This window comes from Bufo gargarizans, chromosome 11, assembly GCF_014858855.1.
Source record: "Bufo gargarizans isolate SCDJY-AF-19 chromosome 11, ASM1485885v1, whole genome shotgun sequence".
Lineage (NCBI taxonomy): Eukaryota > Metazoa > Chordata > Amphibia > Anura > Bufonidae > Bufo > Bufo gargarizans.
The window spans coordinates 33,660,474-33,682,634 of NC_058090.1; the positions used below are offsets into that span (position 1 = coordinate 33,660,474).

Consider the following 22,161-nt stretch of genomic DNA (forward strand, 5'->3'; position numbering starts at 1 on the left):
ATAATCATGACTGCAGATGTAATCCTATAATGTATTTATTTTGCACTGTGGTCACACGACCATGTCCATGGAGCTCTAATTTCTGTAATGTTATGTCCATCGGCATGTCAAGGCAGCAACAGGGGCAGTGATAGGGGAACATCTATGTAACTAGCTGGGTGGGAGGAGTTATAAACTAACTGGGCGGGGCTGGAGCTGTGGCAGAGGAAGGAGAGGTGCATCATGGGTTTGGTTGGATACAGCAACAGGAAGTGCTACATACAGGATGGAAACAGACCAGAGTGATTGGTTTACATGCTGAAAAATGGGTCAGGAGAGTTTAAATATAAAAAAAAAAAAATGTCGAAGATGTACATGAGGTAGGCAACTAAATGGTCGCATCTGTTAAAAACCATAGTAATTCAAGAAAACCCCCTTTAATGGTTTGTCTGCTTTTTAAAATTAATTTGTAAACACCCTCATATGGTCTTCTGAAGTTAATATATGGGGGATCCGATTCAGGACCGCTGTAAGGAGCATCTCAGTCTAGAGAACCCATGTGTAATGCCTTATTTCTCCTCACTTTCTCCTCATTAACTTATATGGGGCTGTGCGCGATACCAAGCACAACCACTATACAATGTACCGCGCTGTGCTTGGTAAGTAGAGAGAAAGCCACGGCGATCACAGGAGCACCGGTGCCTTCTCTAACTGCTGATCAGCAGTGGTCCCGGGTGTCACACCCCCACCGATCCGATACTGTAGACCTATCCTGAGGATAGGTCATGAGTAGTAAAATCCTGGAAAACCCACTTTCACCTTAATGGACTATGCTGCTATATAAGGTACACTGCTATGGACATGATGGTAAGGAGTACTGTTGTGAAGCCGTTGCCCCTGTGGAAAATGCATGGAATTTTGATGCGGATTCCACAAACTAAATTTTCAGCGTGCTAATATAACAATGTAAACATACCCTTATGTGACCAATATTATGATAAATTATTGTATACTCAGTATAATGGTGGCCACAGAGGAACATAAGAAAATATGAGCTTCATAATAGCAAAACACACACACAAGAAACTCTACAACTGCTCTGGAGGCATAATAACAACCAAAGGAACCTGAGAAAATAGTGCAAGTGAAAGCTTGGCTCAGGCTGAAACACTGACATCTGGATCAACCGGTTGGGTCTTTCAAAGACGGTTTCATCTCACTGAACAAAAATATTGTTTGTGTCACAGAGGAATAAATAGGCATCTGCCAAACACTGTGCACTCCCGAGGACAGGGCCCAGGCAGAACGGCCATTCTGAGCCATGACAAGCGAGGAAGGTAGAGCAGACAAAGTGGTATTACATCTAACAGCTAGAGGAGACTGGGTGAGTCCAGTACGGTGGTGTCCAACTGTAATACCCAGATGATGTCTAGGCCCCACAACCACTGGAGATCCACAGGTTGCATACCACAGGATAGATACGCTGCAGATTTGCAGTGTTGTACGGTGCCAACAATGTGGATATGATTTTAAAAAATCTCATCCACGTGTTGAAAAAATAATATATACATGTATATAAATATTTATTAAAAATCTGCAGCATAAATTGATCTGCAATGTAGATTTTAATTCTGCAACATGCCAATTTAGGCCTCATGCACACGACCGTTGTGTGCATCCGCAGCCATTGTTCCGTTTTCAGTTTTTTTCCGCGGACCCATTGACTTTCAATGGGTCCGTGGAAAAATCGGAAAATGCTCCATTAGGCATCCGCGTCAGTGTTTCCAGTCCGTGAAAAAATATGACCTGTCCTATTTTTTTCACGGACAACGGTTCACGGACCCATTCAAGTCAATGGGTCCGTGAAAAATCACAGCTGCACACAAGATTGTCATCCGCGTCCGTGATCCGTGTCCGTTTTTTCTTATCATTTCAAAGGCAAGCTTGACTTAGATTTTTTTTTCATTTTTCATGTCTGTGGATCCTCCAAAAATCAAGGAACACCCACGGAAGAAAAAACGGACACGGATCATGGAACAACGGAAACAGTCGCAGAAAAAAAGTCTGCGTGCATGAGGCCTTATGCCGCAGATTTCCAGTGTGGATTTCACCTATTGGAATGGATATGGAGAAATCCAAAGACAAAGCTGCAGAAGAAAATCTGCTGTAGAGAATCTGCCCCTTCTGGCCATACATGAACCAGAGCAATTTCCCTAAGGCTACCTGCATACAGGTATGTATTTAAACAAACAGGATTTCCATGTGATTTCTCTTAATTTCCATACCAATATCTGCATGTGTTACGTGCGGATTTGTTGTGGTTTTTTCCCCCAATCTATAAATCTGCTAAAAATCCCAGAAACAATTGACAGTTTCTGCATGGATATAATAGTAGGGCACAACAATATAACCCGGTAAGAGCCCTCTACTAGTATACACCAAACAAAGCAACAATCGGATAGAAAGTAAATAAATATATCTTTATTGTTACATGATAATTAGAAACACACTATTAAAATTGTTGGTGGTACAAAAACACACAAGGACTGACAGTGCCCAAGCAGGAGATTCCGGCTGATAGCTATATATAATTGCACAACTGGACAAGTAAATAAAGTACGGTACATGTGTATCCACGCAGTAGTAGATGCAAACCCTAATAAAGTGCAAATGCTAATAAATATAAGTCGCATGTTAAAACCTATAACGGTCCAGACAAGATCAAATGAAATATATGTATGTAGCCATACCGGAAAGCCGTATCGTTAGGCAAAACGCGCATTGGGACCTAGGAGAAACGGCTTTCTGGTATGGCTACATACATATGTTTCATTTGATCTTGTCTGCACCGTTATAGGTTTTAACATGCGACTTATATTTATTAGCATTTGCACTTTATTAGGGTTTGCATCTACTACTGCGTGGATACACATGTACCGTACTTTATTTACTTGTCCAGTTGTGTAATTATATATAGCTATCAGCCTGACTCTCCTGCTTGGGCACTGTCAGTCTTGTGTGTTTTTGTACCACCAACGATTTTAATACTGTGTTTCTAATAATCATGAAACAATAAAGATATATTTATTTACTTTCTATTCGGTTGTTGCTTTGTTTGGTGTATACTAGTTTCTGCATGGAAAAAAACCCCGCAACATGTACATTAGATTTGTCAAATCACACGAACGTATTTTGTTTCCGTGTCTGTTCCAGGTTTTTTTGCATATAGGATGCAGACCCATTCATTTAAACGGGTCCGCAAAAAATGTGGACAGCACACCGTGTGCTATCTGCATCCGTATGTCCGTTCCGTAGCCCCACAAAAAAAAAAATAGAACATGTCCTATTCTTGTCCTTTTTGCAGACAGGATAGGCATTGTTACCATGGATCCGCCCAAAAAAAACAGATGCCATACGAACGTCAGACGTTTTTTTTGCGGATCCGCAATTTTCGGACCGCAAAACACATACGTTCATGTGCATGTAGTCTTACACAGTAGTTTTTCCCCATGAGAAATCCACAGAAACCTGCATTTGTTACATGCGGATTTTGCTGTGGATCTGCCACAGATTTCACACTCTGCATTGCAACAGATAAAATCAGCAACATAATGGACATTCTGCAGATTTAAAATCAGTTCTATTTACACTGTGGATTTTTTTTCGCAGCGTGTGGATGACATTTCTTAAAATCTCATCCACATTGCTGGTACTGTAAAATGCTGTGGATTTGCTGCACGCAATCCATGGCGGCAAATCCACCCCGTGGACTTACCCTAATATGGCAGTTGTTTACTCAGTGTCCCATTAGCTGGTAAAGTTTTAGAACTTATACCGGGAATTGTTTAGCAAGTCTTAAGAGCTCTGCATCTGCCCTCTCTTCCTTTTTGGGGGATGTTCATACAGCATGAAATGGAACATGTCACAAATTTTATTTGGCGAGAGAAAACATATGGTAAGGAAACATAATATGGACCCATAGCTTCCTATGGGCAGTCGATCGCTCATATGTACAAACTTAATACATAGTTAAGCCATGAAAGTGTATAATAAATGCCGGTAGCCTTTATATATATATATAAAAAAAAATAAAAAATAAAGTATCGGCTTTAGGGCTTACGCACACGACCGTTGCCTGTTTTGCTTTCCGCCAATCCACAAAATATAGTTACCGACCGTGTGCATTCCACATTTTGCGGAATGGAACATCCAGTCTATAATAGAACAGTCCTATCCTTGTCTGCAATACGGACAAGAATAGGACATGTTCTATATTTTTGTGCCTGCTATGGAATGGACAGATGCGGAAAGCGCATGGTGTGCTTTTCGCATCTTTTGCTCCCCCACTGAAGTCAATGGGTCTGCCTCCGATCTGCATTTTTTGGGGGTTGGATGCAGACAAAAAATAAGTTTGTGTGCATGGGCCCTAAAGGAGTTTTATTTTTATTTTATTGCTAGCATACACCCTTACTTTCTGACTAGAGGGGGTCTTACTGCCAACAGGGCAGCTCCAAGCCATGTGCTGTTTGAGAAAACACCAACACAGCTCCATTCAACTGAATGCGCTGTTCCCTCCATAGTCAGTAGCTGGGAAGTGTCACCATGCTTGGAAAAGATGTTGAAGGGGCCACAGTGCTAATACTAATGCTTAGCATATGCTAAGACCCCTTCATTCTCAGGATCTATGGGGGTGCTTTGGGGGATCCATGGGTATCTAGCCCATTCAGCTACAATTAAACAATTTGTGATGCGATCATGGCAATTGGCCCATGGCAATCAGGATTTTACTTAAAATTTTCTGAAAGGCCTCTACAAAAATGAAAGGTAGAATCGGTCGCTACGGACGAATGCTCAACTTCACCTTGCCATAGTTGCAATAAATCCTCCATATAAGTGATTCAGTCTGAACCGCAGACATTGGGGATCACAACCGGACCAAGCTAAATGTGGAGCAGTTTTCCATAGCATCCAAATCCCAGCTTTCATTTCAGAGAGGACTACTGAAAAATAAAAGCAGCAACCCGATTGGTTGCGAGAACCAATATAGTCAACTTTAGTCTTGCTCCAGTTTTCCTAAATCTCCCCCATGACGTTCCTCGCGTTATTGTATGCAACACGAGCAGAGATGCGAACATACAGTTATATCTCTTTAGCTCAACTGCGACAGAGATATAACCCTCAATTCTACACAAGCCCCAGAACTGCTGTAATTGACCTAATACTATAATGTATAGGCTATGTATTGTACAAAGGTCACTTCCTATACCTGGCCTTTACAGCAAGTCTAAGTGGATTCCTGTTACAACGCGATAGAGGTTTACACATTTTATAAAACACGTTAGCATGTTATACTATGGATGAAGTTTCTGACTCCAAACTTCTGCAGTAGATGATACTGAAAACTCACTGAACGAGACAAGTTTTTCACCTTCAAAGTCATTAAGTATTATCTGCCTACTGTTTTATAATGGTCGCTTACCATTTCCTGCACTATACTATGTAAGGGGTTATCTAGGAGAAAACTATTGATGACCTATCCTCTGGATAAATCACCAATCTCTGATCAGTTGGTGGTCCAACTCCAGGACCCTTGCCAATCAGCTGTTTAAAAAGGCCACGGTGCTCCGATGAACATTGTGGTTTCTTTCTAGGCCACTGATGACATGTTAATCGTTCACATGGTCAATTACAGCTCAGTCCCATTCAAATGAATCTGCCTGGGCAGCAATACCAAGCACAACCACTATACAATGCAGAGTGCTGTGCTTGGTATGCCGTCAGGTGGCCACAGCTCTCTTCTGAGCGCTGAAACCCTTCCAAACAGCTGACTTGCAGGGGTTCTGGGAGTCGGACCCCCACCAGTCTGATATCGATGACCAATCCTGAGGACAGGTCATCAATATTGTACGCCTGGGTTTATAATAAAAGGTAACACCACCCAAAAACATAATTCCCTTAGTTTAGTTGGGTGCCCATTACTGCACCTCAAATAGTGGGCTGTTCAGTGGGCACATTAGCACTCGCAGTGTTGGACTGTTGTGAGGGATCACCTTCATCGTTAACAAGATCTAACAGGTTATTTGTGGACAAACCAATGAGAAAAACACCTTCTGGCAAACGACTGCCGGTCACATCCAACTGAGGTTGTCTTCTGCTGGATCTTTCAGGTCAGTTAAAGGGCATCTGTCAGCAGATTTGTACCTGTGACACTGGCTGACCTGTTACATGTGCGCTTGGCAGCTGAAGACATCTGTGTTGGTCCCATGTCCATATGTGCCCGCATTGCTGAGAAAAACAATGTTTTATTATATGCAAATGAGCCTCTAGGAGCAATGGGGGCGTTGATGTTACTCCTAAAGACTCTGTTCTGTCTGCAACTGCTGCACCCTCTACACTTTGATTGACTTTAGGAGAAGTCAGGGCCAAGCGTGATTACGTTTACACTGCCTGGTCCTGTCAATCAAAGTGCAGGGTGTGCAGCAGTTGCAGAGATAGCTGACCCTCTAGGTGTAACAGCAACGCCCCCGTTGCTCCTAGAGGCTCATTTGCATATATCATACCTTCCCTTTTCTCAGCAATGCGGGCACATATGAACATGGGACCAACACAGCTGCCTTCAGCTGCCAAGCGCACATGTAACAGGTCAGCCAGTGTCATAGGTACAAATCTGCTGACAGATGCCCTTTAAGGTGTAAGAACCTGGGTCCTTGGTTGGATCCTCTTGTGAAGGGCTGATTTGACCCTGCTGATCTCAAGGGAGGGCAACCACAATCTAAGAAAAATTATCTAAATTATATTATAAAATGTATCTAAAATTATATATCATTCGCAAAAATTACTAACCAAAAACCATTAACCAATTACTAACCAAGAACCAATACAAACAACAAAACCAAACTGTTTTAAGGCAACTTTCACACTTGCGTCTATACCTCCGACAGGCTGCTGCGGCAGGAGAAGCATGCTGTAGATGTCTGTATCTGGTACTGCCGGATGCTACCCGACACCCGCCGGCCCCACTCACTACAGTGGGGACCAGCGGAGATCCGGCTGCAACCCGACAAACATGCCGAGAAGCGGACAGACGAAAACCACTGCACGCAGCAGTATTTGTCCATCTGCAACTCTGCATATTTGAACGTGGCCGGACGGCAATGCGGTTCCTTCCGGCAATGCCAGATCCAGCCTGCCAAATCTCTTTACTGCAAGTGTGAAACAGGCCGTAGAGCAACTTCCACTCAAAACATTTTCCAATAGAATCACAAAGAATCCATGAGAATCCAAGAGTGATAATTTGACATTTTATTATGCTCACCCAGAACAATATTTTCTTTGGGTGGAGATCGTCAGTAAAAATATAATCAAAGGAAACCTGAAACCAGTGTGTGATATAGACTAGAACAATACTTCAGTAAATACTGGTCTTTTATTGCTGTCTCATAATACAGTAAATGACAATATATATACAATCCATTATTCAGTTTACATGTTTGGTCATGAACAGAGGAAATAGCTGTGGAGGCAGGAATATGAAAAGATATTGTGCTGTGGCTTCACAGAGAGGTCTAATGAGCCTTGTAGTAAGGCTCGGGCTGGACACAGGGGAACAGCTGAGTCCATCGGTGGTCTCGTGAGCGAGGTGGGCCACCAGTCCCCCACCTCCTGCACAAGTGGCACAGTAGACTGACTGCAGTACATACAGATATGCATACAGCCTACGTTCATATAAAACAGTGTATTATTATAGATGTATCAGGTGGCTGAGATGACTTGTAGGTACAGAGGCCAGCAGCCAGTATCCATTTCATTTCTCCCCTGACTTCACAATGTCACATGCAAAGCAAAAATAGAAAAGGGAGTTGACTGAAAGGATATTAGGGATAGGGGGAATTTGGGAAGGAGAGGGGGAAAGGGGAATATGAGGCGCCAAGGGATAACACTGGAAGGTGGTAATCAAAGATGGAAGTGGTGGATATAGTAGGAACGTAGGCAGCTCCCCAAACCAAAAAATAAATCATTACACACCAGTGAACTGTTAAATAGATTAGGGTAAAAAGACGGTCAGCGGTGCTTTTCAGGAGTGTCCTGAGAGAGCAGAGGGGGCGCCACAGAGCCAATGAAGATGAAAGGCACTGGGTAATTGAAGAATGTAGCTATCGGTGAACAATAGTAAGAGATTTGGGAGTACAAAAATGATGCAGATACAAACACATGTACATGTGTCTGCGTCTCCTGCTCATTCACGATTTGTACTCGCTAATGGACATAATGCAATGATAAAGGACTTACTTTACCGGGGAGCTGGGTATAGGATAAGCTCAAGACATCTATACCTCAGCCTCCCCCGCCGAAGTCACTTTTAAGATTGTAGATCAGGCTTCTTTGTCCCCAAAATGATGACACCGGGGCTCCGGGATGAAGTAAAAGTCTTTAATAGCTAAAATAAAGCTCGACGCGTTTCAGGATAGTTTCCTTTTTTCAAGAGCATGCTCCCATAGTTAAAAATATATGTACAGCATGGTAAATACTTTTATTTTGTGGTGACACCGTGTGTCTGCTGCACTTTCCTATCCACTGAAAAAACAGTATACAACGCATAACCGACTGGTGGAGGCCCAAAGGACACACCTTTGGCCCTCAGTCTGGTGAATGGGGGGGTCTATGGAAATGTTAATATAGGTGCTGGGGCTTTTCCCAGACTTAACATTAGGCTAAGGGCTATTTCACACTTGCGTTGTGGCATTCCGGTTTAGAGAGCCGGCAGAGGACCTCAAAACCGGACCAAAAAGGATCATTTTTTTCCCCATTCATTGTCAATGATCAGGATGCATTCCATTCCATTTTGTTGCATTTTTGGCAGGACACAAAACCGCTGCAAGCTGCAGTTTTGTATCCAGTCTGCACAACGGAACAAACCAATGTATGTCAATAGTGCCGGATCCGTTTTTTTGGTTAGCGGAAAAATAAAAAAAAAATTAAGAAAAAAACTGATCAGTGCCCATTGACAATGATTTTTGTACCGGATCTGGTTTGTTAAGTTTTGATTTTATACAACCGGATCTGGCCAAAAGGGATGCAACAGGATGTATTAAGTTGCATGGATCAGTTTAATTCCGGTTTGGAGATCCTCTGCCGGATCTCAAAACCGGAATGCCATAAAGTAAGTATGAAACAGGCCTAAGTAGACTGATGCGGTGTGTACGTAATTTATCTGAGTACTGTACTTATCTCAGGAACGTTAACAAAAACTGATCAAATATGTATGGGAGCTGTCAAAGCCAGGCAATAGGACCTACTATAGATATCAACAGAAAACAATTCCATTCGGATTCATATTTACGTGTTTGGTCAGCCTACATAGTAGCTGCCCCCGCTGTGCGTAGGTGACAGGCACAGGTTTCGTATATTTCACAACCAACGTAATCCAAAAATGTAGGTCAAGCTTTGAGCTTCATAATGAAGTTAATCTGCTTCTGTAAACTTGCAACATACATGGTTGAACAACATAGATGTATAACTGCTCACTTACATGATGGCACCTCTCTATAGGTGACATGCCTGATTCTTAAATGAGCACAGCTACACCTACATAGGTATTTTCTGCCTATTAAAACCAGATAGCAACACATACAGCCGGGTCCATAAATATTGGGACACAATTCTAACATTTTTGGCTCTATACACCACCACAATGGATTTGAAATTAAACAAACAAGATGTGCTTTAACTCCAGACTGTCAGCTTTAATTTGAGGGTATTTACACCCAAATCAGGTGAATGGTGTAGGAATTACAGCAGTTTGCATATGTGCCCCTCCACTTGTTATGGGACCAAAAGTAATGGGACAATTGGCTTCTCAGCTGTTCCATGGCCAGGTGTGTGTTATTCCCTCATTATCCCAATTACAATGAACAGATAAAAGGTCCAGAGTTAATTTCAAGTGTGCCCTTTGCATTTGGAATCTGTTGCTGTCAACTCTCAAGATGAGATCCAAAGAGCTGTCACCATCAGTGAAGCCATCATTAGGCTGAAAAAACACAACAAACCCATCAGAGAGATAGCAAAAACATTAGGCATGGCCAAAACAACTGTTTGGAACATTCTTAAAAATAAGGAACGCACCGGTGAGCTCAGCAACACCAAAAGACCCGGAAGACCACGTAAGACAACTGTGGTGGATGACCGAATAATTCTTTCCCTGGTGAAGAAAACACCCTTCACAACAGTTGGCCAGATCAAGAACACTCTCCAGGAGGTAGGTGTATGTATGTCAAAGTCAACAATCAAGAGAAGACTTCACCAGAGTGAATACAGAGGGTTCACCACAAGATGTAAACCATTGGTGAGCCTCAAAAACAGGAAGGCCAGATTAGAGTTTGCCACATCTAAAAAGCCTTCACAGTTCTGGAATAACATCCTGTGGACAGATGAGACCAAGATCAACTTGTACCAGAGTGATGGGAAGAGAAGAGTATGGAGAAGGGAAGCAACTGCTCATGATCCTAAGCATACCACCTCATCAGTGAAGCATGGTGGTGGTAGTGTCATGGCGTGGGCATGTATGGCTCCCAATGGAACTGGTTCTCTTGTATTTATTGATGATATGACTGTTGACAAAAGCAGCAGGATGAATTCTGAAGTGTTTCGGGCAATATTATCTGCTCATATTCAGCCAAATGCTTGAGAACTCATTGGACGGCGCTTCACAGAGCAGATGGGCAATGACCGAAAGCATGCTGCAAAAGCATCCATTGTGGTGGTGTATAGAGCCAAAAATGTTAGAATTGTGTCGATGTCCCAATATTTATGGACCTGACTACGTTTTTCCAATCTGTTTTTACATTTTTTTTATTCTATTTCGTGAACATGATGATGGGGGCGGCCATCTTGTCTGATCTGTTATTAACAGCATTTAGAGAATTGCTTTACAGCAGCCACATGGGCCACAGACACTATGGTCAGAGGGGGACCTCAATGACTTCTATAGGAGAGTCTTCTGGGCACGCTCCGTGACCTGTGCAGAGGTCATTGTATAAGCAAGGAGTAAGTAAGCTTTGACAATCGCCTACTGTGAATGGTGGATGCTGTGTTATCTATATACAGATGTGCTGTCATTGTAATCCTGCCTGCAATGATAAACAGATAACTGCAGTAAAGTGATCTGTACAGACAGAAGAAGTGACTCCTATTATTAGGCTTACAGGCTAGTATGAAAAATGAAGGATTTATGTTTTTTGTTTAAATATAGAAATTAGCGTGAAAATTTAAAAATAACCAAACATTCTTTAAAAATATGTTCAACATTGAAAACATGATTTCAACCATAGGTCATTTTCTGATGACACATGCCATTTAAGGGTATATGTAAAGTTGTCCCTAAGGCTACTTTCACACTAGCGCTTGATCGGATCCGTTCTGAACGGATCCGATCATATTAATGCAGACGGAGGCTCTGTTCAGTACGGATCCGTCTGCATTAATAACTTAGAAAATTTTCTAAGTGCGCAAGATGCCTGAGCGGATCCGTCCAGACTTTCAATGTAAAGTCAATGGGGGACGGATCCGCTTGAAGATTGAGCCATATGGTGACCTCTTCAAGCGGATCCGTTCCCATTGACTTACATTGTAAGTCTGGACGGATCCGCACGCCTCCGCACGGCCAGGCGGACAGCTGAACGCTGCAAGCAGCGTTCAGCTGTCCGCCTGTCCGTGCGGAGGCGAGCGGAGCGGAGGCTGAACGCCGCCAGACTGATGCAGTCTGAGCGGATCCGCTCCATTCAGACTGCATCAGGGCGGGACGGAGGCGTTCGGGTCCGCTCGTGAGCTCCTTCAAACGGAGCTCACGAGCGGACCGACGAACGCTAGTGTGAAACTAGCCTTACAGTGGCACACAGAGTCCCTCAGGTCTGGACCCAGAGGCATTGAGTGTGCCACCATATGGCGTCTCTATCATCTGTAACAAAGGCATGTGGGTGGGCTCTGACAAGAATAAATGATCACAAATATATATGTAATGTATTCTACTGTTGGCTTTTTTCATATCTCCCATGAAGAAGAATAGAGATTGCATGCACAGCCTTCTTTCCTCCGGATACAGGTGCCATGTGATACACCCTCTAAGGCAGAGGTGGGGAACCTTTTTGCTGCCTAGGGCAATTTGGATATTTGTAACATCGTTCGCGGGCCATACAAAAATTCTCAACTTCAAAAATGTAACTGCTATATTTGGTCAAACATATAACTGACTTAAAGGGACTCTGTCACCACTTTCTAACCCCCACTTTTAAAACTATAGTTCTGTCCATGGAGCCCCTGTGATTACAATGGTGTTGTTATATGCGAAATCCGCAGGCTCGTTTTGATAAAAAAAACCTTTTATCTAACCTGTCACTCATGAGGATAAGGTGCCCAGGGCGTTTCTCCTGGTCTGAACATGCCGCCGCCGTTGGTGCCCAGCTCCTCCTCTGCCTTGAATTAGCGCCGCCTGAATGTGAAGAAATACGCCTCCGGCTCTCCCTCAGTCCCCCCTCCTTCTTTTCTAAGATCCCGCGCGTGCAGCAGTGTTCGCGTTATCGGGAGGTTGAGCGAAGTGCGCATGCGCACTTCGCTCAATGAGGCTGAATCGAAAAGTCCGCACGGGCGCATCAGGCACAGGCCTGTGCGCACGCGCGAAATTTTAGAAAAGGAGGGGGGACTGAGGGAGAGCCGGAGGCGTATTTCTTCACATTCAGGCGGCGCTGAAAGGATCAGAGGAGGAGCTGAGTGGGCACCAACGGCGGCGGCGGCGGGCGGCATGTTCAGACCGGGAGAAACGCCCTGGGCACCTTATCCTCATGAGTGACAGGTTAGATAAAAGTTTTTTTTATCAAAACGAGCCTGCGGATTTCGCATATAACAATACCATTGAAATCACAGGGGCTCCATGGACAGAACTATAGTTTTAAAAGTGGGGGTTAGAAAGTGGTGACAGAGTCCCTTTAAGGGTAAGTTACAGAAATTGGTCTTCAATTAAAAAAAATCTAAAGCACTGTATTTTTGCAGCACAAAATGGCGCCTGTACTATATATATTACAGGCGCCATTTTGACCAAACATAGCAGTCTAATTTTTAAAGGGGTTGTCCGGGTTCAGAGCTAAACCTGGACATATCCCCATTTTCACCCAGGCAGCCCCCCTGACTTGAGCATCGGAGCAGTTCATGCTCTGATGCTGTCCTTTGCCCTGCGCTAAATTGCGCAGGGAAAAGGCATTTTCTGGAGTTCCGGTGACTTACCGTTCTCTCCATGGGGCTGCCAGGCGGAGGCTTCCACCCAGCAGTGAGTCTGGTAACGTTACCGGCACTGATGGGCGGGCTTTAGCGCTGCCCTAGCCTGTAAAATGGCTAGGGCATCGGTAAAGACAGCCCATCAGAGTCGGTGACATAAACCTCCGCCCAGCAGTGTGTTATTGTAAATAAAAGATTGCTTGCCCTGCACGATCCAGGGCAAGGGAGCGCATTGGAGCATGAAATACTCCAACCCTAACATCAGGGGGGCTGCCTGGGTGAAATTATGGGTATGTCCGGGTTCAGTTGAACCTGGACAACCCCTTTAAGTTCATAAAAGTCTCAGATCTGCCCCCCCCCCACCTCCATCAGCCTCCTATCAGACCCCCAGCCTACATCAGCCTCAGATCAGAATCCCATCAGATCTCTCAGCCTCAGATCAAATCCCCATCAGACCCTCCCTAGTCTCAGATCAGACCCCCATCAGACCCCTATAAGACCCCATCTGACCCCCCCAGATTCAGATCAAACCCCCAGCCTCAGATCAGACACCCATTAGACCCTCCCTAGGCTCAGATCAGCCCCCATCAGACTCTCCCAAGCCTCAGATCCAACACCATCAGACCCCCAGCCTCAGATCAGACCCCTCCCAGCATCAGATAAGACCCCATCAAACCCTCCAGCCTCAGATCAGACCTTCCCCACTCTCTATTAGCCTCAGATCAGCCCCTATCAGACCCTCCAGCATCCAAACATCCCTCAGATCAGATGATTAAAAAAATCAAAAAAAAAAAAAATCTCCAGCTCCAGATGGCGCTGCCAATTGGCAGATTCACTTACCCTCCCTGGTCTCCCTCCCGCCATGCTGTACTGTAATCTGACAGTGCACCGCATCAGGTCATAGCGTGCATCTAAGTGTACTATGTCCAGACGCTGTATGTGTCAGGACACAGAGCAGGGCCGGAAGAAGACCAGGGACAGTGCAGTGCTGTTCTCACCTCCATTGCCTTCCGTATTAGCATTTTCACTACATGTTCTGGCAGGGGGCCCGGGGGCCACATGAATTGATCCTGGGGGCCGTATGCGGCCCTTGGGACAAAGGTTCCCCACCCCTGCTCAAAGGGATCAGTGGGGTCCCAATTTCCAATTTGGGTTATATCCTATCCATACATCATAAATGTTGAAATATACTGAAATATAGCATTTATCGGTTATCTGAGATATGTAGATATACGGAAATGTCACTTGGGCCAATTTCACACCAGCATTATACCGGCACATAATAGGCCTTAAGCTCTGAGATAGAGATATCATCGGGACACCAAAGAGGTATGCGGCGTGGATATGGTGGGCCTGGGTGATGGTGTGGCATGGATATGTTGGGCTTTGTTGAGATCTGCCATATGGGGGAGGTCTGGTAACCCCCACACGTACTTGGTTGTCAGCCAAAATGAGCGTGTTCAGCTTTTACATTTACCTTATGCCTGTGGGCACCTTTATAAGTTTACATCCAAGGCAAAGACAATACAGTGGTCCCTCAAGTTACAATATTAATTGGTTCCAGGACGACCATTGTATGTTGAAACCATTGTAAGTTGGTTCCAAAGCCCCAAAATGTCATCCAAGATAAGATAAAAGGAAGATTTAATAAAAACAAGCAGATAACTAAGACAGATCAAACAAGTCCTCACATATAACAGTCAGGAATAGCTCCTAACTAGTAACTTATCCAGATATTTTACCAGAGAAGTGACCTTGATTGGTTGGATCTGAGGCATTGTTTGTGGAGTCTAGTTTGAACTTACAATGGGTCAGAAAAGACCATTGTATGCTGAAAATATCGTATCTTGAGTCCATTGTATCTTAAGGGAGCACTGTATATCGCTGATATTGGAAAACGTTATTAAACCTATTGGTAAGTCATTTGTAACACGTTCTGATGTTGAATAAAAAGGCTGATGGGAGACGGTAAATGAAGGTATCAAGTTCCCAGGAACAAAGATGAAGGTGCGTGTCCTGTGATTCACATGAATCAGAACAGTAATGCAGAAGAATAGTGGAGCAGTTGTCCTTAACAATCAATGAGATGTTTTGCATTCATTTAATATTCCTCCTCCCTTCACAGAATAGGGGTCCATGCACACGACCGCATCTCCCATGCTGACAGAGGTTCTCCTGACCTGACCCGATTTCCTCATAGTCATTTTATATCTGATCACAGGTCTATTGTAGGGACCTGAATACACTGCAAGAGTCGTGAGGGAGGCGTATTCCTTCTGATACAGTCAGTTCAGGTCAGGAAAGCCGCGGTTGGCATAGTAGATCCCGCTGACACATGGTTTCCCGAGCCGATCATGGTCGTGTGCATGAGCCCCAATGTGGTCAGCAATAAAGCATGGTATCAAGCAGCGATCTACCATGATGTACGGTAATCACTGTGTGTGATATTACCACGGAGCCCTGGCCTCAAAGGGGTTCTCCGGGCTTTTAAATACTGATGACTTATTCTCAGGATAGGTCATCAATAGGAGATTGGCGGGGGTCCGAAACCCGGCACCCCGCCGGTCAGCTTTATGAAGGGAAGGCACGCGGTGCGCACGTGCCATCTCCCTTCTCGACGCTGCTGCTATGTCTATGGGGATCAGGAAGAGAAAAGGGAGACGGCACACACACACTGCTGTCGGCCCCCCGCCGATCTCATATTCCGGCTGTGTGACCCCCGCCGATCTCATATTGATGACAGCACTTTTACGCGTTTTTGTTTACATTTCTAACTTTTTCTTTTTTTTTTATGCCGCATGATGTAGCCCTTGCCATTTTTTCAAGCATTTTTACACCTTTTCTATCGGGAAAAGGGCCATAAAGAAAACACTAGTGGTAAGACAAACTGGCCTGGATTTACTAATGATTCTGCGCCTAAAATCTATAAAATGGTACAAATTGGTGAAATTGAGTGCAACTAGGATTTCTACACTCCCCCTCCCACACTTGCCTGAAAAGGGGTGGGGCTTATCAGAAAGGGGACAGGGCTTTGTGGGAGATAGTCTAAGATATTACATTTTGCACCAAAATTGCACCACAATTCTGGTGTAAGTTTTTTTCAAAAAGTTAGGCCAAGTTCACACTTCAGTTATTTAATCAGTTATTGGGTTAAAAACACAGAACAGGTTTTGGCTCACAATCACTGATGGAAATCACTGACCAAACACTGACGTGTGAATGAGGCTTAGTACTGTATCCCTTTGTAGCTTCACTACTGGTTTTGGCTTACGCTGGGTTCACACCTGAGCGTTTTACAGCGCGTTCAAACGCGCTGTAAAACGCTCAACACATGAAAACCAATGCTTCCCTATGGCCCTGGTTCACACTTGAGCGTTTTACAGCGCATTTGAACGTGCTGAAAAACGCCCTACGCTCAAAAAAGTTCTGGAGCTTCTTTGGGGCGTCTTGTCGCGCGTTCCCATACATAGACTTTCGGGAACGCGCGACAATGGGCGTTCGCTTGTCTCTGTATGCGCGATTGCAAACGCCTGTACAATCGCGCATACAGAGCGCTCCTTTCAGAACGCTCAGGTGTGAACCCAGGGTAACAATCACTAAGGCTGGGTTCACACCTGAGCGTTTTACAGCGCGTTCCTACGCGCTGTAAAACGCTCAACAAGGAGAAACCAATGATTCCCTATGGGAATGGTTCACACCTGGGCGTTTTACAGCGCGTATGATCGCGCTGTAAAACGCCCTATGCGAAAAAAAGTACATGAGCTTCTTTGGGGTGTTTTGTCGCGCGTTCCCGTACATAGACGTTCAGGAACGCGCGACAATGAGCGTTCGCTTGTTTCTGTATGCGCGATTGTAAACGCCAGTACAATCACGCATACAGAGCGCTCCTTTCGGAACGCTCAGGTGTGAACCCAGTGTAAAGGAAAAAACTGATCAAATGACTGAAGTGTGAACTCAGCCTAAGCCTCCTAAGGAGGTCCTTATGTCAGTTATGAAGTGGAGCAGAATACAGCTTGAGGCTCAACAGGAAAGAATGGAAGTTTATTTCATGTTGTCATGTAACACAAGGCTGATGAGGATGACCTAGAGATTAGAAATCTGATATCCACTCAGTATCAACATGACTGATCACCCCACGCAGGGAAAACCATCAGATATTCAATGGAAAATAGTTTCTCTTGGGCCAAAAATTGTGACTGATTATTTTATTTTTTTCACTATTCCCACTTTGGAAACGCGAGAACGATTTTGGTAAATACTACCATTAGGCCTCATGCTCACAACATGCAAAACACAGGAGCCGCCCGTGTGCCTTCTGCAATTTGCGGAACGGAACAGGCGGTCTATTGTAGAAATGCCTATTCTTGTCCGCAAAACGGACAAGAATAGGACAGGTTATACTTCAAAACGGATGCGGACAGCACACGGAGTGCTCTCCGCATTTTTCGCGGCCCCATTAATGAGAATGGGTCCACACCCGAGCCGCAAAAACTGCAGCTCGGATGCGGACCAGAACAACGGTTGTGTGCATGAGGTCTGACAGCGATAATGTCATTTTTAAAATAATTTATTTTTGGACAAAGACCCCTTGCAGACGAGCGTGTGCGGATTAGGTCCGGATGCGATCAGTGAAAAATGCCCGATTTCGCAAGCAAGTTTATTCAGTTTACTATGCGATCGCGTTCAGTTGTTATCGGTGCAATGCGATTTAATGCATTTCGCGCGCGCGTGATAAAACACTGAAGGTTTACAAACAACATCTCTTAGCAACCATCCGTGAAAAACGCATCGCCATCCGCACTTGCTTGTGGATGCGATTTTCACGCAGCCCCATTTACTTCTATGGGGCCAGCGTTGAGTGAAAAACGCCAGAATACAGAACATGCTGCGATTTACACGCAACGCACAAGTGATGCGTGAAAACCATGTACACAGACCCATTGAAATGTATGGGTCAGGATTCAGTGCGTTCGCATCACGTATTGCACCCCGCGCGGAATACTCGCTCGTGTGAAAGGGGACTAAGGGTTCGGCTGTACGGCGACAAGCAGCAACTCCTTTGTCAGCTGGGTCGCAATGTAACGCACTGCAACAGTCGCAAAAAATCCAGACATGTTTAATCTTGTGTCAAAGGTCACGTGCAACTTTTTCTCCATTGACTTTAATGTAAGTCCAGCGCGACAAAAGACCGGGTTGTATTCTCAGAGGCAAATCACAGCGCCCAAATAGTTGCATGACAGCAAGTTTCAGACAAGTCGCACATATTTTTGAGTCGCGCGACTTTTCTGCAACACATGTCGCCGTGTAGCCGAACCCTTGCAGAAATAAATGGCGTTAAGATCAATGCACCGGTAGCAAAAAATCGTAGGCTTAATCATTATTAACCCATTCGTCACTGGAAGAAAAAATAAATAAAAACAGAGCATGCTATACATATCAGCGAAGGTTTTGGGCCGCTGCCGACTTACCCAGCCTTCAAAGGAGTCTGTGGGTCCGCAGTTTCTGAGCAGCTCCTGAAAACTGAGGTTGCAATTAGCCACAAAGTCATCATAGCCAATTGGGGTGTCATGGAAGACGGCCAACTCCATCTTGCTCCCCTCACTTATAGTGACACAGAACTCTTCGTTGAAGGTGGGCTTATTAGTTCTGTGCTTGACGGTGGTCTTCCCAATGGTGCACTCATCCACATTGATGGTGATGTAGGGATCCAGTAGACAAGAGCCTTTCTTGAAGACCGAGTGCCTCAGAGACCACCTGGTTGCCTGCAGACCCACTGCTTCACCTATCTTCAGTTTTAAATTGCCATTGAACCTCATGGTCCCAGCCATAGACCCGGTGGTGGATGACCCTCCTGGGACAGGTAAAGGAGACCAGGGGCCTGATTTGGGATGCAGGTTGCTGTCAGTGCGTTGCTGTAGCTGCTGCAGACCTTCCCCTGTCCATGCCAGAGCCCCAGCACCGAGGCACCTGCATGCAGTCTCTGCACAGTCTCTGATCCTCTCTCAGACAGGCTGGGCACACTAAAAAAGAAAGAAAAAAAAAGTTTCTCGTCTCACCCCTCCCTGGGTTGGCACCTGGATTAGGAGTGGGCGCAGTCCCCTTCCCTATTAAGCAGCCCTGGCACAGGGATCCTCTGCAGCAAGTCTGACCAGAGCCCTTCTGCTGTCTGCTGAGCGATCAACCAGGAAGCCTGTGCCCGAAACTGCGGGCGCGACACTGCCCCTAGCGGCCACCTCCGCACACTGGTGAGAAAAGCCTCAACAAGCAGCTTTTTGCTTTCTTCCTTGCATTGAAGTCCTTGTGTCGCCCTCTACTGTTCCATTGTAAAACTTCTACCAGGCACCGCTCAATAAGTGATAACCAATTCTACTCCTGCCAGCACAGCCCCTAGAAGAGCAGTCACCCAGCTTTCCCACATCCCTGAATGATCCCCTGACAAATGGTATAGGGAGTGTAATGACACCATATTGACCAACCAGCTTTCCTAGAGACAAATATAAATAATGGCTCATGCACACGACCGTATGTAAAATATAAATAATGGCTCATGCACACGACCGTATGTAAAATATAAATAATGGCTCATGCACACGACCGTATGTAAAATATAAATAATGGCTCATGCACACGACCGTATGTATTTTGCAGTCCGCAAAACACGAGGACGTCCGTGTGCATTCATTTCTACGGCAGCCCTGCTACACTGCCTAAAATTGCCGTGTAGACTAGTGTTGAGCGAACCTGTTTTTTAAGTTCTGCGTCCAAAGTTGGGGTTCAGGTTATCGAAGAATCCCGTTATGGATTCCAAATTCCGTTATTGTCCGTGGTAGCAGAATCCATAACGGGATTCTTCGATATCCCGAACTTTGGACGCAGAACTTAAAAAACAAGTTCGCTCAACACTAGTGTAGACGCTTCTCTCCTTTTATGATCCACTCCTGAGTTTGGCTTCCAAAACTGCATCAGGAAACCTGACTGCGCAACCGCTCTCGAAGGATGAATTCACATACGTGGTATATTTGTTGCAGAAATTTATGGGACTGAAAATCAATTCCGCTCATCTGAATGAGGTTTTTTTGCCAGAAAGCATATGGATTTTTGAAAGCCCCAGTCAAATAAATAGGAGAGCTACAGAAATGTCTGCAACAAATCTGCTGTCGCTGAATGGCTACTGTGAGAACGGCTCCCAGCAGTGGCCAGGCTCTCCTTCAATCCTGCAGCTCCCCCTACAATAAGGACACAAGAGATGTAAGGGCTCATGCACACAAATGTATTTTATTTCCGTGTCCGTTATTTTTTGCAGACCGTATGCGAAACCATTCATTTCAACGTGTCCGCAAAAAAAAGGAAGTTACTCCATGTGCATTCTGTTTCCGTATGTCCGTATTTACGTTCCGCAAAAAAATAGAACATGTCCTATTTTTGTCCGCATTGCGGACAAGGATAGTACTGTTCTATTAGGGGCCAGCTGTTCTGTTCCGCAAAATACAGAATGCACATGGATGTCATCCGTATTTTTGTGGATCTGTTTTTTTTTGCGGACCGCAAAATACATACGGTCGTGTGCATGAGCCCTAAGGAGAAGAGAGAACGTCACATGTACTATACGCAAAAGAATCGCCACTATCCCACAGGTCAAGACACACACGGGAGAAGAAGCAAAGGACCATAGGGCACTGTGCAATTTTAAGGGCTACATGCAGAGAGCCCCCGAGGAGCCGGAGCAGAGAATGGGAGTGGTAGTGGATCTGGCTATTAAGCCTCATGCGGACTGTCAGTGTTTCACGGACGTGTTCTCCACAGGACAGCACATGTCCCTATTCATTTTAATGTGTGTATGCACACATCAGTGTTTCAGCACGGTCCCTGGGTCAGTTTTTTTTACCACTAATGCATGCTCTATTTTGTCCTTGTTCACGGATCCATCACGCCCATTATAGTCTATGGGTCCGTGAAAACCACGGATTCCATCCGTGTTGCATCCGTGTTTCACGGATCATTGACAAGAGATTATTTGAAAATTATTTTTCAGCTGTTGAGTGTTAGTTAAACACGAATGCAACACGAACAGCAAAAAACGGACCCACGTACCCAACACGGATCTGTCACGGGAGAAAACACAGATTGAACACAGTCCGTGTTACCACTGATCCAAAACTGACACGGACGTCTGCATGAGGCATTACAATCTATCACAGTGGATTCCCTCAGACCATGCAGCAAAAGGGGCACGCCGTGATTCTGGGGCTCCTGCCTGATGGAAGTTGGGGTGCCAATGATGTCAGGTGTTTGGATGGGTGCAAGGCAGGGTGTAGAGCAGGCATGTCCAAACTGCGTCCCTCCAGCTGTTGCAAAACTACAACTCCCAGCATGCCCTAATAGCTGTAAGCTATGCAGGCATGCTGGGAGTTGTAGTTTTGCAACAGCTGGAGGGACGCAGTTTGGACATGCCTGGTGTAGAGAGTGCATTGTCTGGGGTACGATACAGAAATCAGTAACCAGGTCAGAATAAACAGAATAAACGTCTCACTTTAGTGCAAAATAGCAGTTGTAGTACATCCAACGATAGCAAAACACAGCTTAAAATGTACACAGTGCAATTCTTCCCAAATAACGATGTATGGATTGGGGCAAGGATGGGAGTTATGCCCCTCTTCCCTATCTATCTGTCTCAAGTCTCTTCCAGTGGAATTTATAGTGTGCAATAGTACTTGTGTAATGGTGGCTGTAGTGTCCACTGCTGGATGCAGGGTTTTTAGTCGTGTCCAGTGTGAAGGATGTCTCAGAGGTGTCCCTCACGGGTGGCAACACTTGCACTTATTCTGGCATTTTTACTGTTTAAAATGCATAATTTCCCCTACACTTTTTGGGCATTAAAACATTGCAAATAGTGTTGAGCGAACTTTTGTTTTAAGTTCG

General features: G+C 44.9%; 1 protein-coding gene across 1 annotated transcript in view; it reads right to left on the reverse strand.

Moving 5' to 3' along the window:
• The window catches only part of PRKCH (protein kinase C eta), a 179,666-nt gene extending 160,233 nt beyond the window's left edge, over positions 1 to 19,433 (reverse strand). Inside the window, exon 1 of the mRNA XM_044271437.1 lies at positions 18,711 to 19,433. Coding sequence (XP_044127372.1) covers positions 18,711 to 19,070 — 360 coding nt within the window. The 5' untranslated portion in view covers positions 19,071 to 19,433. The remainder of the gene's footprint in view (positions 1 to 18,710) is intronic.
• Between the last annotated feature and the right edge of the window lie 2,728 nt (positions 19,434 to 22,161).